This window comes from Scatophagus argus, chromosome 2 (genome assembly GCF_020382885.2).
Source record: "Scatophagus argus isolate fScaArg1 chromosome 2, fScaArg1.pri, whole genome shotgun sequence".
Classification (NCBI taxonomy): Eukaryota; Metazoa; Chordata; class Actinopteri; family Scatophagidae; genus Scatophagus; species Scatophagus argus.
Genome location: NC_058494.1, coordinates 9,480,365 through 9,495,952, shown reverse-complemented (window position 1 = coordinate 9,495,952; position 15,588 = coordinate 9,480,365). Strand labels below are relative to the sequence as shown.

General features: G+C 42.8%; 1 protein-coding gene across 1 annotated transcript; it reads right to left on the bottom strand.

The window, feature by feature from the left end:
- Positions 1 to 25: 25 nt before the first annotated feature.
- Positions 26 to 13,102, bottom strand: samd1b (sterile alpha motif domain containing 1b). The gene is made up of 7 exons (XM_046407193.1): positions 11,353 to 13,102; positions 9,997 to 10,237; positions 9,492 to 9,628; positions 4,608 to 4,656; positions 4,403 to 4,520; positions 2,675 to 2,789; positions 26 to 2,556 (listed from the first exon to the last, which is right to left on the bottom strand). The coding sequence occupies exons 1-7, from the start codon at positions 12,535 to 12,537 to the stop codon at positions 2,413 to 2,415; spliced, it is 1,989 nt and encodes a 662-aa protein (XP_046263149.1). The 5' UTR covers positions 12,538 to 13,102; the 3' UTR covers positions 26 to 2,412.
- Between the last annotated feature and the right edge of the window lie 2,486 nt (positions 13,103 to 15,588).

The window sequence follows — 15,588 nt, the reverse complement described above, 5'->3', positions numbered from 1 at the left end:
CACTCAGAAGGCACATATTGCTGTGTTTTAATTGAAACTTTTATTTCTAAAATTTTTCTTTAACAAATAAATTGAAACAAGCAATGAGGGCATGAGTGCACTGTACATTCCCCGGGTGAGAATCCGGACTCACAGCTGTCCTACAAACTTAACAGATGAGAATGAAATAATCCAAATGCAACAACAGTGGCAGCAAATGCTGTAATGTACTCCTTCAACCAATAACCTGAAAATGCGCTGTCTTAAAAGCTTCAAACAAAGCGAAAGTGAAGACAATAATGAGGGGAGGTAGAACGTACAAAGAAACATTGAGTTGAACATCAGTGTGTGAAGAGTGGAAATAGTCACAAAATAAAACCAGAAACAGAAATGTAAACATAAAAGTATGAGAGTCAGTTTTACAAATCATGCACAGAGGAGATGCCAGACCTGGAATGTCGAGGTTGGAATGAGATTCGTGATAAGCATTTGGTTTGACCAGGACAAACAGTTAAAAAATGCTGGTGGTATGAGATTATTTGATTGATTGACCCAGCTTTACCCTGTGATAACATCTTTCACACTGTTGTTTTTTTTTTTTTAAATAATTTACACATGGAAGGTGATGTATCAAATGGACTTATTTTCAATACATTTACATATTTGCTCTATTACATTAGTTGAGGGTTGATTATTCTACTGATTTCAGTTCAGTTAGCTCGAGCGCTTGTTCAGCAATTTTGAAACAGTTCTAGTGTTAGGTTATGCTCTTAATCCTCATCTTAATTTAGTCTATCGCGAGTTACACCGACTTGGTCTGAGCAGGAAGTCTACAACCCTACAACCAGGCGGGCTCACATGGCGGAGGGTGACAAGGATCATAATTTGTGGCTTGCCAATAATGACGTGAAACAGGTAATAAGAAGACCAGAGTTTTTAGGAAGAATACAGTAGTGAGGGCTTTGGCAGCATCTTGTCACTGATGAGTTAGCAGAAGTACTTGAGTCCTGCCACAAACAGAAGCTGCGCATCTCTGCTTTGCAACAGGTCTGAACCACTGACATATATTAAAATGGATGCTGTGCCTCCACTTCCTTTGACTGTACAAATGTGAAGCCAAAATACCTACGGATACAATCGCGAGCAGCGTTCAGCTGTCAATCATGACGTTTCACCCCTTTTACAAAGCAAATTACTAATTAAAATGCAAATTTCTCAGAAAAATTACCACTTGAACCTATAACAGCACATATCATAGTGATAAGAACAATCTCAAATGAAAACCATGTTTGGGAAAAATGTATTTGACGTTGTGTTTAGGGTTTTTAGTTTAACATGAGGGGTTTAAAGTCTGTACTGCGGCCTGCCACCAGAGGGCGATCAAGGTGTTTTGGCTTTACTTTTGGGGAGCTCTGATGTTGTCCATCTTTATATGCAGTCAGTGGTCAGAACTGGGTTGAGAAGAAATTATGCAGTTGTTTGGTCATTTTTCATTTGAAAAAAAAGTCTTAATTTATGCATGATTAGTCCTGCTTGAAATAGTCAAGAACTAGACAGCTTTGCGCAATGGCTGAATTTCGATGCCTGACTGGTCTGATTGAAAACAATCGAAATCTGTCTTTGTCTAAATGGTCCCCAGTGTGGTGATGCATAGGACAGAAAACATAGCGGCTAGCTGTTCAAAAATATTATGGATGTGTTGTTTGTGTAATTTAAACATTCAGAATCAGCCACCTGCTGATCTACAAGCTGACAAGGTTCAACCACCTCACAGCAAGAGGGAATTCTCAGCTTATTGCTGCAGCGACAACTTACACAAGGTTGTGAACCTGGCAACGGATTTTATCTCAACACTCCAGTTTCTGGGAATGTCTTTAATCTGGTCACCTTCTAATCTGTTTCTGTTAATCGGACGTCCTCTGTCAAGAGGGTACAATGACAAACGCACCCACAACCAAGACACCTTTGTGTCTCAGCCTCAAAAAACTTTCCACACAATAACATGATCTCTTTCAAAACACGCATAAAGATCATCACAAAATAACAGTTTAAAAACAAACCGTCTTACACAGTTTAATTTAGAAACTAAAAAGTGCTGTGATCACTGTAAATACAAAAAGAGAAGTTGCATGATTTTGCCTTTGAACCTCTGCATCTTAAAACTTCATGAGTCTACTTTCTCCTTTCAACATTTGTGCTCTGACTAGTAGAAAATTCATGTGAAATCCAGTCTCCTTTCTGTATGTCCTTTCTGGACCAGAGCAGCCATAGAGGGCCAGAAGGAAGAGTAACTGAGGTGTGTGTGCGTGTGTGCTGTTTGACATGAGATGAAAAGCGAAATGTATTGTATATTATGCATGCATTTTTATATGATTACTTGAGCTATATGTAGATATAGATACAACAGTTTCTGTGTGTATTTCATGTCTGCTGTTAGCAGTCGTCTTCCTCAAAGTGCGTTTTCTGCAGAACCTTTACATGACGCTCATAGATCTTGAGGGCGGGACCGAGTCTGATTGACAGGCCAGTCAAAACATCATTACGCTGCATGAGGAGAAGAGACTTGCCATCGATTTCCTAATGAAGAGAGCAAAGCAACGTGGGTAGGTAGATGTTGGTTACAGATGTTAAAGTACAGCCAGTAATCCTGTCTCTGGTGGCCTCTAGTGGTTACCGAAGGAGACTACAAGCTCACCTGGGTCCTGAAGGCAGCAGCCTGCTCAGGGAAACCTGCTGCTGTGAAATAACTGACCACATCAGACACTGTCCAGTCCACTGGGCTCCCACTTGCCCCTTCAGATTTCACAAACCTAAAGAGATGAGGAAGTAATTATTGACAAATAATTCAAGAATGGGTTAGTTTTGTAGGGTTTTTTTTCTATGTTTCATTTAGGAATTTATTCCTTATGATTTATGAATTAGTGATGTTTTTTAAGTGAAAGCAGTGTGTTCAAAACAACACTCAGAACCAACTAGAGCTTGAAAACTTGAACGTAAGCCATCCTTCCCTTGACAGTGTTGCACTCAGATTTATTGACCCGCGTTGTCTGGAAATATGAAAAAGAAGCCCTTGATGGACAGGAAGAAGATGCTCCAGAATGATTGTACTATTCTTCATAGATGCTTGTCACCAAAAAGAATGTATTCAGATGAAAACCTTTTGTTATTTTTAACATTTTGATTAATAGCTTTTCATTTAATCACATATTTTTCTGTAACAGATTAGAGTTAAATTTATTATAAATTTAACTATGTGTAACTAGTTCCTCCACAACACTGGCCAAAACAGAATGAATAATGGACTTATATTCATCATGTGAATTACTCCAAATAATTGACAAAGTTGCTCAGTTATTGCTAGATGTGTAAATACCAACTGCTTGCTAAATGGTTCACCATATCAAAGTAAAAGGTGAGCTGATATGTCGATGTTGTGCTCACAACCTGTTTGTGCTGCCCCCAAGTGTCCAAAAAAAATCAACTACTATCATTTCAGGTTTATGGGTGGTGGTGGTGCAGTGGTTAGCACTGTCGCCTCACAGCAAGAGGGTTCCAGGCACGATTCCCAGTCTGAACCCTTCTGTGCTCCCTTGGTTCCCCATGTGACCCTGACTGATAAGCGGTATAGAAAATGGATGGATAGATGGCGCAGAGTTATCTCGAACTGCACAATGTGGAGAAAACCTGCAGTTATGCAAATAGTGATTTACTGAGATGGAAATGAACATCACATAGACTTACTATTGTGACGTGAGAAAGTATCTTTTTCTTTATCTTTCCTCCAGCACATTGAATTTGAAATAAACAATAAAGAACCAACATCCAGCTTTGTTAAGGGTGTTAAGATTCATAATAGGTGAACAGTGAAGCGCTTGTTATACATGCTGTAGCTCCTACAGTTCCAGATAATACACCAGTGCAATGATCCTGAACATACAAATATACTATTCACATGACCTCAACCCTCCAGGTTGGAGTTCACACCTGGTGGGAGAGTGGATTCAGCTTATTCTAGTGCATCCCGCAGATTCTGCAATGTTTAGGTGGGTGGCGTGTGTCAGAGAACATCCAGATGACTACCAGAACCCAAGGTTTCCCCAGAGACCATTGCAATGCAAACATAACATCACTTCACCTGTCAGTGGGTTTAATGTTATGGCTGTTCTGTGACTATTGCCAGTTAACTCAAACAGCTGTATACTTCACTGCAACTGCCTCACCTTAAGAGCCATCCAGTGGTGCCACATTACTCTGTACCTCACTTTCATCGCTTTTATGTCTCATTGGACTAAAAACGTTGGACTTATTTAGAGTAAATTCACAAGAAGGCAACAGATGCCTAAAGCAAGCAACAGAAGACAAAACCAAAGCCACTGAGTCCATTTGGTATCTTCAGTGTCTCCAGTATCTCTGCTTTACTCACCCTCCACTGCTGACTCCTCCGTTCATCCCTCGTTCCTCAGATATGCTGGAGTCTCTCGGTGAGGCAGTGGGTGTGAGCAGGCAGGACGACACACCGACCTCTGTCTTGGACTCCATACCTATGAGGGGAAAATTAACATGACCACCAAGCACAAACATACACAAATACACACACATTGTGAGGTTATCTGTAAAGCAGAACTCACTGTTGAAACTTGAAGAGCTGTGGTTGTCTCTGTCACGCTGCATCTGATTCTGTGTGTGAACAGAGGAAAGAAGGTAAAAAAAAAAAAGAAAAATAAATGACAAGATGATTCCCTTGAAACAAGTCACACTGAGCCGGAAGAAAAATCGTGGTGAAAGCATCAAAGTGATGTGACCTCTAACTAAACTCAAGGATTAAAGGAGCTGGCTGTGTCACGATGCATCATGACAAAACTGCAACATGACCATCTGCTGTGGAAGTGTAAGTAATGATGTGCAAGGTAGGATATGGCCACGAGCCAAGACGGAAATTAAGTCCAAAATGTAGCACAGAAGAGAATCTTTTCAAAAAGGAAGCTCATTTTTAAAAAAAAGAAAAAGAAAAAAGAGGAACAAGGGTAAAATTCACAGCAGAAATTTGTAAACCCAAATTAAATGGTGAAAACTATCTATAGTGCATATGGAATGAATCCCTCTCATCATTTTTGTTAAGAATTTGCTCCTCAGTGTCAAGATCCTCTGTTGCTTTTACTTGCTCGTTTTCAGTTGACACCCAGCACCTTCAACAGGAGATTGGGAAAAGTTAAGTCATTCAAACTCCTTGCTTAAGGTAATACGATACACACGTGTAATGAGCTATGGATAAAAAAAAAAAAAAAAAAAAAATACAAAACAGCTGTCCACATCAGGCCCACACGAGGGTGACACGATTCACAGGTTGTGTTTTTCCCAGGTTTCACACAAATACACTGATTAACAGTTGGTGGCAGTAATGTGCCAGGAAATGTAGAAATGCACCAACAAAGGCAAGAAAGAAAAAAACTGCTAGCGAGTAAGCATGAATGTTAACAATAAAGCATTCAACTCTTCCAAAAATGAAAGGCTGAGAAAAAGAGGAAATTAATTCATTGGTTTATCAGCCCTCAAAGACACAGACAGTGTATTTGGGCAGGTAAAAATGTAACCAACTGTTGTAAATATTCACTAAAAACCACAGTAAACACCTGTAAATAAGTTACAAGAGTGGCCATGGTATTCTTATGTAATTTGTTAACTGACTGACCACAGGGTCAAGTGCATTCACACTGGAAGCGACATAGGGACCTCCTTCACTTCCTCTGACTGACTAAACTGCTAGTATGTTAAGTATGCTGTGATCAGTATGGTGAATGGATAGTGCCACACAACCACATCCATCAATACACTTTACTCTGTGAGCACCACCTCTTGTACAGTGTGTTGAACTGCAGTTTTTTTCCATTTTAACTTACACGCACTTTCGAAAGACCCTTTCACAGCAGTTATTTCAGTTTAAAAACCACCTCTGATGCTAGAAGTGGCTTGTGATCGGAGGGTTGCTGGTTTGATTCCCACACTGGATGGGCAGGAAAAATTTGGGCGTGGTGGAGTGATTAATGCAAAAAATGCGCCCCCCTCATTAGCTGGCTGATGTGGCTGATTCTTAATTCTAAATTATCATTTGCAGTGGATGTGTTTTACTCATCTTTCCCTCGACCCTTGCTAGTCTTCCAGTTCCTGCTGCCGCAAAACATCCCCACAGCATGATGCTACCACCAACATACTTCACAGTAGGAATGGTATTGGCCAGTTGATGAGCAGTGCCCGGTTTCCTCCACACATGACGCTTGTCATTCATGCCAAAGAGTTCAATCTTTGTTTTATCAGACCAGAGAATTTTCTCATTTTCTCGTGGTCTGAGAGTCCTTCAGGTGCCTTTTGGCAAACTCCAGGTAGGCTTTCATATGCATTTTACTGAGGAGTGGCTTCTGTCTGGCCACTCTACCATACAGGTCTGATTGGTGGAGCGCTGCAGAAATGGTTGTCCTTCTTGAAGGTTCTCCCCTCTCCACAGAGCAATGCTGTTGCTCTGTTACAGTGACCATTGGGTTGTTGGTCACCTCTCTGACTAAGGCTCTTCTACCCCGCTCACTCAGTTTAGTTGGGCGGCCAACTCTAAGAAGAGTCCTGGTGGTGCCAAACTTCTTCCACTTACGGATTGCGGAGGCCACTGTGCTCTTTGGGACCTTTAATTTGGCAGAAATCTTTCTGTACCCTTCCCCAGATCTGTGCCTCGACACAATCCTGTCTCGGAGGTCTACACACAATTCCTTTGACTTCACGGCTTGGTTTGTGCTCTGACATGCTCTGTCAACTGTCATGGCTTATATAGACTGGTGTGTGCCTTTCCAAATCATGTCCAATCAGCTGAATTTACCACAGGTGGACTCAACTCAAGTCGTAGAAACCTCTGAAGGAGGATCAATGGAAACAGGATGCACCTGAGCTCAGTTTTGAGTGTCATGGCAAATGGTGTGAATACTTATGTACAGGTTACATTTGTTGTTTTTCATTTTTCACAAATTTGCAAAAAAATCAAGCAAACGTGTTTCACTTTGTCATTATGAGGTATTTTGTGTAGAAGTTTGAGGGATAAATTTAATTTAATCCATTTTGGAATGAGACTGTAACATAACAAAATGTGGATAAAGCGAAGCGGTGTGAATACTTTCAGGATGCACTGTATGAAAGTCTATAATAAACTGAACATATTTCACTCCTATTTATTACACAAGTAAACCGATTCCTGATGAGATTTTGTTCTTAATCCAGCATGATGCTAATTTTGTAAACTATGGTCTGATTTAAAGTAAAAAGGCGATAAAGCATAGTGTGCTTTATGGTGTGCCCAAACAGAAAGCAAATGAAATTTTTCACATACTGGTATTTTTCACATACTAAGCTAAGGTAAATGCAAGAATAGTGAAAATAATGATCTGGGCAGAGCTGAGGCCCACAGCTGCTTCTCAGCTGCTGAGAGCTGGTGAGCTCTAGAGGAGACAGCCAGGTGCACATCTGGACCTTCAGGAGGAATCAACACCCACTGTCGCATCACATTCTGTTCTTATCTGGAGCCATTTACAGGAGACTTTAATGCTACTTTTAACCTTAGTTGTTAAAAAGACTCTCTCGCTTATCAACCCGTCTGCAGAAGCAAGCTGTGGACGTGCCAAATATCTGCTGTTCTTGTAATGTAATGCCGACTGCTGACTGGAGGGAGAATGCACTTTATGAATGCACAGAGAAAAATAATAGACAGAAATTGAGTCTCTGGTGAGTATTGAGTTAAGGCAGTGGCTGAACTGACTTCAACTGACACGCACTCCCCTGCTGCTCACTAGCTAACAGCTAATGTACAGTAAAATATTCTGGCCCTTTGGGACAAATAAACGCTCAAGTAATTAAAAATAAATGATCCCACAATCAAACTCATATGAGTAATGCAAGACAAAACATTTTGCTTTCTGTCTGAACACATCATTAGGGCGTGGTTACCTTGTGACTGACAAGTCTCTATGAAGTCCCTTTCTACATTTAAAAAGTCATGAACTTGTGTTGTCTAATTTGGCTTAGGACTTCGATCCTTTCATAGTGTCTTTTCAGTTCATGGAAACTAACTGTAGCGTTTTGGTTGCCTAAAGAAGGCCTTGTTCAGCATTTGGTTGTACAAGAAGACCATTTGAGGAGTCAGCTATTCATTTTGTTTATAACCTGTTTTTGCTATCAAAAGTCATTATGCCAGTTAACATTAAAGTTAACATGAATTACAGATGCTCCGTGCTAATAAAGATAGCTACCACTAGCATTGGTTGTTAACTTCACATTCTCAATTAGCTCCAGCCCTTCATCTTTCCCAGCTCCACCCTCTCATCCAAATATGGTCTCTTCTGGATCCAAAACACCAAGAGCCAAGAGGGTGATGACCAAAATGCAAAAGTCGAGGTTTCAAAGCGGTAGTCCGCAAACCAATCTGTGGCATTGCATTGGCTACGTCCACTCCCTTCGTACAGTCTTGGTTCAGAATATTAAAATGTTTTATGAAATTTGCATAACATGAATCACGATTGTGTGCTAACAACTGACAATTTTGCTTCAAAAGCACAAGATTTGCATTTCATCATGACCCTCCAAATCTTGAAAATACTGTTTCTAAAATAAATACTGTGTATTACCGAAAATAGATGAGCGAAAGCAATATGTCAAGAACAATCTTGACTTTCACCTCATTAAAAAGCAGTCTGGGCCTATTTGTTCAGTCTAAATGTGTGCGGATGAATGGGAATTCGGCATAGTGTCTGTGCTCAGACCACACATTGAACCCTCTACCACTCATTATAGCCACTGCAAGTTCATTGCAAATAATAACTGAAAATGTAATGACGCATTGAAAACCTATAACAAAATAAGATTAATCAGGATATTTACACCAAATACAACTTCCTTGAGGTGGAAAATATCTCTAAACCCAAAGTCTTGTTGTTCAATAAAGTTTTAAATATTAGCACATTTTGTCCTACTTAACATTTCCTACAGGATTAATATTAGACAGCTAAAGTCATTCAAATCAACAAAGTTTAAATAAATAATAATAAATATTAAATGCTGCATATATGTTAATGTACCAGAAATATTAATCCAAAGTATTCAGTATATAATATGAATGAAAATGGCTAGTCTTCATGATGAGCAGTTTTACCTTTACTATTGAGGTGCATTACATTATTGTTCTTTTAAATTTTGAACGCAGCATTTCCATTACTGGTAAAGGAACTGAAATGTGGGACATTTTTGAGCATATGTTTCTAAGTTTGTGGGGGGCAAGTTTAGACCTTTTTAAATACTAATAGAGAGAAGACAGGAAACGAGGGAAGGAGAGATGCGACAAAGTTCTGCAATCAAACTCAAACTTATGATGTTGCATTTAGTGGTTGGTCTTTATGCTATGCTTTACTTGTTTTGATAATGCCTGGGTGATGGCCTCATCCAACAATAAAACAAACATGAGTGATGCACTTGCTTGCACTTACATGTGCCTCCATATTTAGCTGATTGGGGGTGCAAGCTCTGTTCTCCTCCAAGTGAGCGCTGTTACATTGTGTCAGGGAAGCTGCCTGCACAGGTGGACATGGCGGCTGCCTTGTAACGGGATCCAGTGTGGATATCCCTGAGAGATCAACAGCCAAAGCAAGATGAAAAGAGGGAAGAAAAAAACTTGTATTTATTTTATGGAATTTAAATATTACTCTTACCGTCATTTCCATGTTTGTGCCCTGTTTCTGCTGTGAAAAGCACTTTTTTGTGACTCCATTCTTATTTACAATTATAAATAAAATATATTAATGTTAATAATTCAGCTAGCAATACATGATTAGTGCAACAACGATTAACAATGAATGTGGACTACTGCTAGGTGAAACAGGAGTGCATCAGTCACAGTAGTGCTAATTAGCAGAGGTAGACGAAGCTTACTAGTGGTAACGATTAGAGCCCATACCCACACGTACAGCCACAGACACGTTCACGCGCACACACCTTTGCCACCATGCTGCTGCTGGGGGGAACTCTCTTGCTTTGATGCTGCCTGGATCTCAGCATCTTCCGAGGTTTTCTCAAAGAGCTCTGGTTCGGTTGTCATGGCTACCGGGGATAGTCCTCCATCCTCATCAGAACTCCGGGGATCCTCCTCCTCTTCCTCTTCCTCATGCTCTTCCAGTTCCTCTTCTTCACTGGCTGTTTCCATGGGCTCATTCTCCTGGGCAGAGGGGGACGGCGCCTGCAATGACATATGAAGTTAAAGTCTCCATTAAAAAGGGGAGTTAAGTGGAGATGAATGGACAACACCTGGATTTTATCTAAGTTCTTACTCTGGCGTGGTTCATCGTACCTGATTTGAGCTTTAAACAGAACAGTAGATCTACTGCGCTTCTCCGGGGCGGACAGAGTACAACAAAAACACCTCCCACTTGGAGAAACACACAGATATTAAATATAACGATGGCCGCCTACTGTAGCCTACTCAAGTCTGCACCCAGAGGGGAGGAAAAGAGGGAGGAGAGTGTGCTGTCAGGAATGATACAAAGGATTTAATGAGGCACGCAAAGGGGGAGATGCGGGGATAACAAGGGGGGGGGGGTGCAAAACTACGGGCCTAGAAACGCGCCTCAAAATACACAAAACGTAGACTGCGTTATCAAACATGATGTTCGACTGTTTGGGCTGATTTGTCCTCCGCCGGCCTGCGAGACGAAACAGCGCTCACAGGAGAGAGCGGCAGCGGCACGTCTCAAGTTTAGACAGACACCGCCTACCGCGCGGCAGGCCCAGACTCTCCACGCTCTGTTCCGCACCGCTAAAGTTCCTGAGCGCCTAAACCAAATGTTTACTGACCTCAAGCAGCGGTGTGGCAACGAAGGCAAGAAACTGCTCGTGCTCGCGCCTTGCAGAGACGCTCTATATGGTGCGCGCGGCGGGGGAAGCCGCTCCGGAGCTGTCTGCTCCTGTAGCCTATGTAACCCGCACCTTTTGTGCAGGAAGCCGAGCTACACACAAACACACACACACACACACACACACACACACACACACACAGTACTGAGCCTACAGAGGACAAACGCAGTACGGGCACGATGGCATCCCGCTAATTTTAGAGAAACACCAGTTCACATAAACGCTGGAAAGCTCTGCGAACGTCTTTGAATTAAAAAACATCGAAGTTGAACACAAAACAAAAAAAATAATATGTGGCGAGAGAAGCCAAGCGCGTCTTGGTGCCGTGTGTGCGTTTTTAACCAGTGATCATTAATTTATCAGTAAGCCATCAAGCCAGCGATGATCAGCGCTGCCTGTACAGCCGGGACGTGTTGGAAATATTAAGTTAGATGTGCCCACCTTTTTCACCGTTTGCTTGTCCTGCAGTGCGCTCTTTATAAGTCTGTCAGCGGACGCATTCTTCGGCATCGGCTCCTCCACCACCATCCCCCTCAGAGGAAGAGTAATGTTCCCGCAGCGGGTCCTGCGCAGCCTGCCCCTCGCCACCTCTCTCTCCATGACCACTTTGACTTTGCCTCGGGTCAGCTTCTCCTCCGACAGCCGTTCCTGGGTGCTAAGATATCCCAAAATCTCTTTCAGTCCGAGCGGCTTCATGTGGCCTCTGGTCGCGGCAGCGGAGCCCCCCCGGAGGCTCTTCTCGGACAGGCTGCGTACAGAAGCCACCAATCTGTCGCCCAGGTCGGAGTTGGCGTGGTTCCTCGCTGTTTTGGTGCCCCCTCCTCCGACTCGAAGTTTGGGCTTGAGGGGCACGGTCTGTTTCGGTCTCTGTTGTTGAGGGAGGTTGCTGACGCTCCCTGAGCAAGTTTTGTTCTGGGTGTCAGCCCCGGACAAGCCCGGCTCTTTTCCTCCGCTAGCTGCATCGGCTTTGCTCGGTGTTATCCTGCTGGGATCGCTGCCGTCGTGTGCGCTTGTTGTTTGGACGGGACCGGGCGCCGGGCAGTCCCCCGCTCCCTGCTGTCCTAATCCCTTGTCTCTCGGTGCACTTGCTTTCTCCTCTTTACAGCCGCTCCCGACATCGCAGTCCGTTGTTGCGCCACAACTGAGGCACCCGTTTCCGCTACTGGGGCTGGAGGCAGACTTGAGCTTCTTGCCGGTGGCGCTGGCTGATGTTTGAGTGTGGGGATCAGGGCTGGGCTCCGAGTCCTCTTCTCCCTCCTCTTGGTCTGTGAAGCTGTGCGCACTGTCGCCGTTGTTGTTCAGATGATCGTGTTTGGTCCGCTCCTTCGCTGCCTCCGCGCTGCTGCTGCTGCTGCTGCTGCCAGCGGCCGTAAACTCACTCTTCTTTCTGCTTTTCCTCTGAACCTTCGCCGCGTTTCGATACGATATGGACCCCTTGTAGCTAACTTTGAGCACCGTCTGCTCTTGAATCAGTTTTTCCAGTTCTGTCCTGGTTCGGTCCGGGTCTGACCCGTGTCGTCTCCGGACCATTCGACAAATCCTCTCCAGGTCCGGACGGGCTTTCCTCGAGCGGAGAGAGTCGATTGTTTCCAGGATCCACTCTCGGTACTTATTGGGCTCGGACATCTTCTCCTGTCGGTGCGGATGGGGTTTGGCCCGAGTGCGTCTTTCTTCCCCTCTGTTGTTTCACAAGTGACGCTGTGTCAAAGCTGGGAAGCCAGAGTGCGATCCCCGGCTGGAGAACGAGGACGGAAGCCTGGTTGGTACGCTTGCGTTCGTTGGCCACATTGTGCGCTTAAGGTGGACCGAAGATGGCGCCTTGGTCTCCACCACAGACGCGAATGGAATTTAAGGTGGAATTGGTTGGCTTGTCGCGCATCAGTGTGAGGTTCTTTGTTCGCAGCCTCGTCCTGACTCACGCAATGTGCAATTTCGGATTATGACACAAAGAAAGAGCAACGCGCCGTAAACAGCGAGGAGAGCACACGGTGGAGTTAATGAGCGTCGTGTTTTTTAAGCGTTATGACAAATCCGACTGAGCTGGGTGGTCAACAGATGGGTGGATGACGACTCCATTCCGCATCAGGCGGCAGTGATGAATGTCTGACCTCTGGGCGACAACAATCCGCCACCGAGAACATTTCAAACATCCCATCATCTGCAAACGTGCAGCAGCTGAATGTTCACATGAACGCACACCCAGGAAGCACGCACAAGTTCAGTAGAATTTTACAAGTAAAACTTTATTGGAATGATACTCATGTTGCAAAATATTACACTTCGTGTTTTTATGTCACTGCTCTCGTGACTTTAGATGCTTCCCTTTGCAGTTAGAGTTAGTGTGTGTGTGTGTCTGTGTGTGTGTGTGGCGGGGTTAACATGGTTTACACTGGGGACTCATTTCCTTAAAAAGTGCGACAGTATGTACCAGCATTGTGCCTGCATCGAGAGGACGTTGTATCACTGCAAAAAACATCGAGGAGACACAGAATAATATTGTATTATAACATTTTGTCCATGATGATATAGTCAACATTAAACTTGACATGGAGGAAATACAGCGAATGTAAAGTCTCAACAAGTGGTTTACAACAATGTCATAATAATAATAGTAGTAGTAGTAGTAATAATAAAGGTTTGTAAATTAGTCCATAATAACGAATAATCCATTTAGCAATGTGTTTTTCCACTTCAGATTTATTATCAATGAAATGTTTCACTGTTATCAGTGAGAGAAAAGTGGAATCTGAGCACAAAATAAGAAAAAAGTCTGGGGGTGGACCCTGTTGGTCACAAGTTGCTTTATCCTGTACGTGACTCACTTCTTTGACAGCAAGCAAATCGATCAGAAACCTATTTTTTGAACATAAACAGGACTGGATTACCAACCGGGTAAAGGGCAACTGTGTAGACTCCCGGGCCTTATGGAAAGTGATGAGAACATGGAGTTTAAAAAGATGTGGGTGCTTGCTGGATGGGCTGAATGAAAGATGGTGACTTGTAAACAGTGTTCATTTCCAGGTCAGCATGACTGGGGGACTCAGATTCATCTGAAAGCTACTTGACACTTAGTGATACGGAAGTGCCTGAAAACCAAACGAACACGGACACCTCACATCATCAAAAGTCCTTTGTTCAAACCCTGATTTAATGGATAAAATGTAATGTTCAGTAGCCCATTTTACCTTTAAAAAGTCAAATCAGATTTCAATCAATCTCCTTGAGATATCAGATGAAGTTAGTGCTCATAAGCTGTCACCATCCCCCATCAATATACGAGCACTGCAAAAGTCAGGGTATCTAGGCCTCTGCTGCAAATTCTTTTGAGAATTTAAGTTTAGTAAATCACTGGAGCGGCCCTTTAAGACCTTCATTAGCTGATACTGTGATAATTTGTGTTTAAATCAAATAACCACAGAGTAAACCTAGGGCTATGTAATATTCCAGCTTAGTCATACTGAACATAATGTACAGAGAATGGGAGGAATGGTGGGTTAATAGGGGCCCGGGGCCCTCTAGCTAGTTAAGCCGGCCATGGACACTGGACTACATAGGCTTAAAAATGATCTGAAACAGATCATTTTGCCCACGTTGAAAATTTCTTGACGGCAGGTCATTTTAAATATTGTTCCACATGACTGGTATGACTGCAGTATCCAATTGTGCGTCCGTATCATAGACACAAGGGCTTGTGAATTTAAAATATTCTGATTTTAAAATTATCAGAGAATAACAGGAACGCCTGTACGAGCCAAATTAGAACATCTTCATTATGTTAGAACATTAAAATACAGCTATGAAGAAGCCATTTGAATTTTTGATACAGACAGTACTTTGTTTTATTTGATAAATTTTGTGTGACAAATTCCTACAATGATGAATATTTTGGGCTTTGCTTAAGTACTTTGCCGTCATAGCTCAGGAGCTAAGGAGGCAGTGAACACCTCAAGTGCTATGTGTCAAGTACTTTAAACAGGCAGGCTGTAAACTTCGCACAAAGATCGTTTTGACTCAGCTCACTGGTCACTCTATTCAACTTCGGGTGCTCTGTCTCTCCCTAACTTGTTCAATGGCATGTCCGTCATCTTCACGTCATCGACACGTGACAAAACTAAAACAAACAAAAACTGTAAATGTGAACACAGAGATGGGAACAGAGTTGCTGTCACATGTAAGACTGTCAACACGGAGTGTAGTCCAACATTGTATGTGATGTTTGCAAGAGGAGCGGGCTCGGTACTGAGGAGGTGAACATTACAAAGACCATGAAGCACACTATCCAGACCGCCTTCCACCACTGTTCAAAGTGCTCTGATGACTGCCAGACAAGCAGAGGCAGTTTAAGGTAGTCTGCCTCAGATGGTCTCTTTCAGATGTGGCTGGCAAGGGCCAAATGTTTGACTCAAAGTGTCATATCAACTTGACTGGTAAGTGAGCTCTAAACAGAGAAAAGAAGCGCTTTTAAGACCAAACAGAGTTGTCAAGCTAGCGAAACCAAATCTTATGGAAGGAAAAATTGTGGAATCCACTAATAAAAAGTCTTAATATTCCCTTGTGTTCCTCTTAGTGCAAACCAGAGCTTTGAATTCCCAAACCTACAAGCAAGCATCTCACATACCTTTCTGGACCTGCTACTCCTAATGCTTTATGTTGATAGAACGTCTTTTAAGTGATATG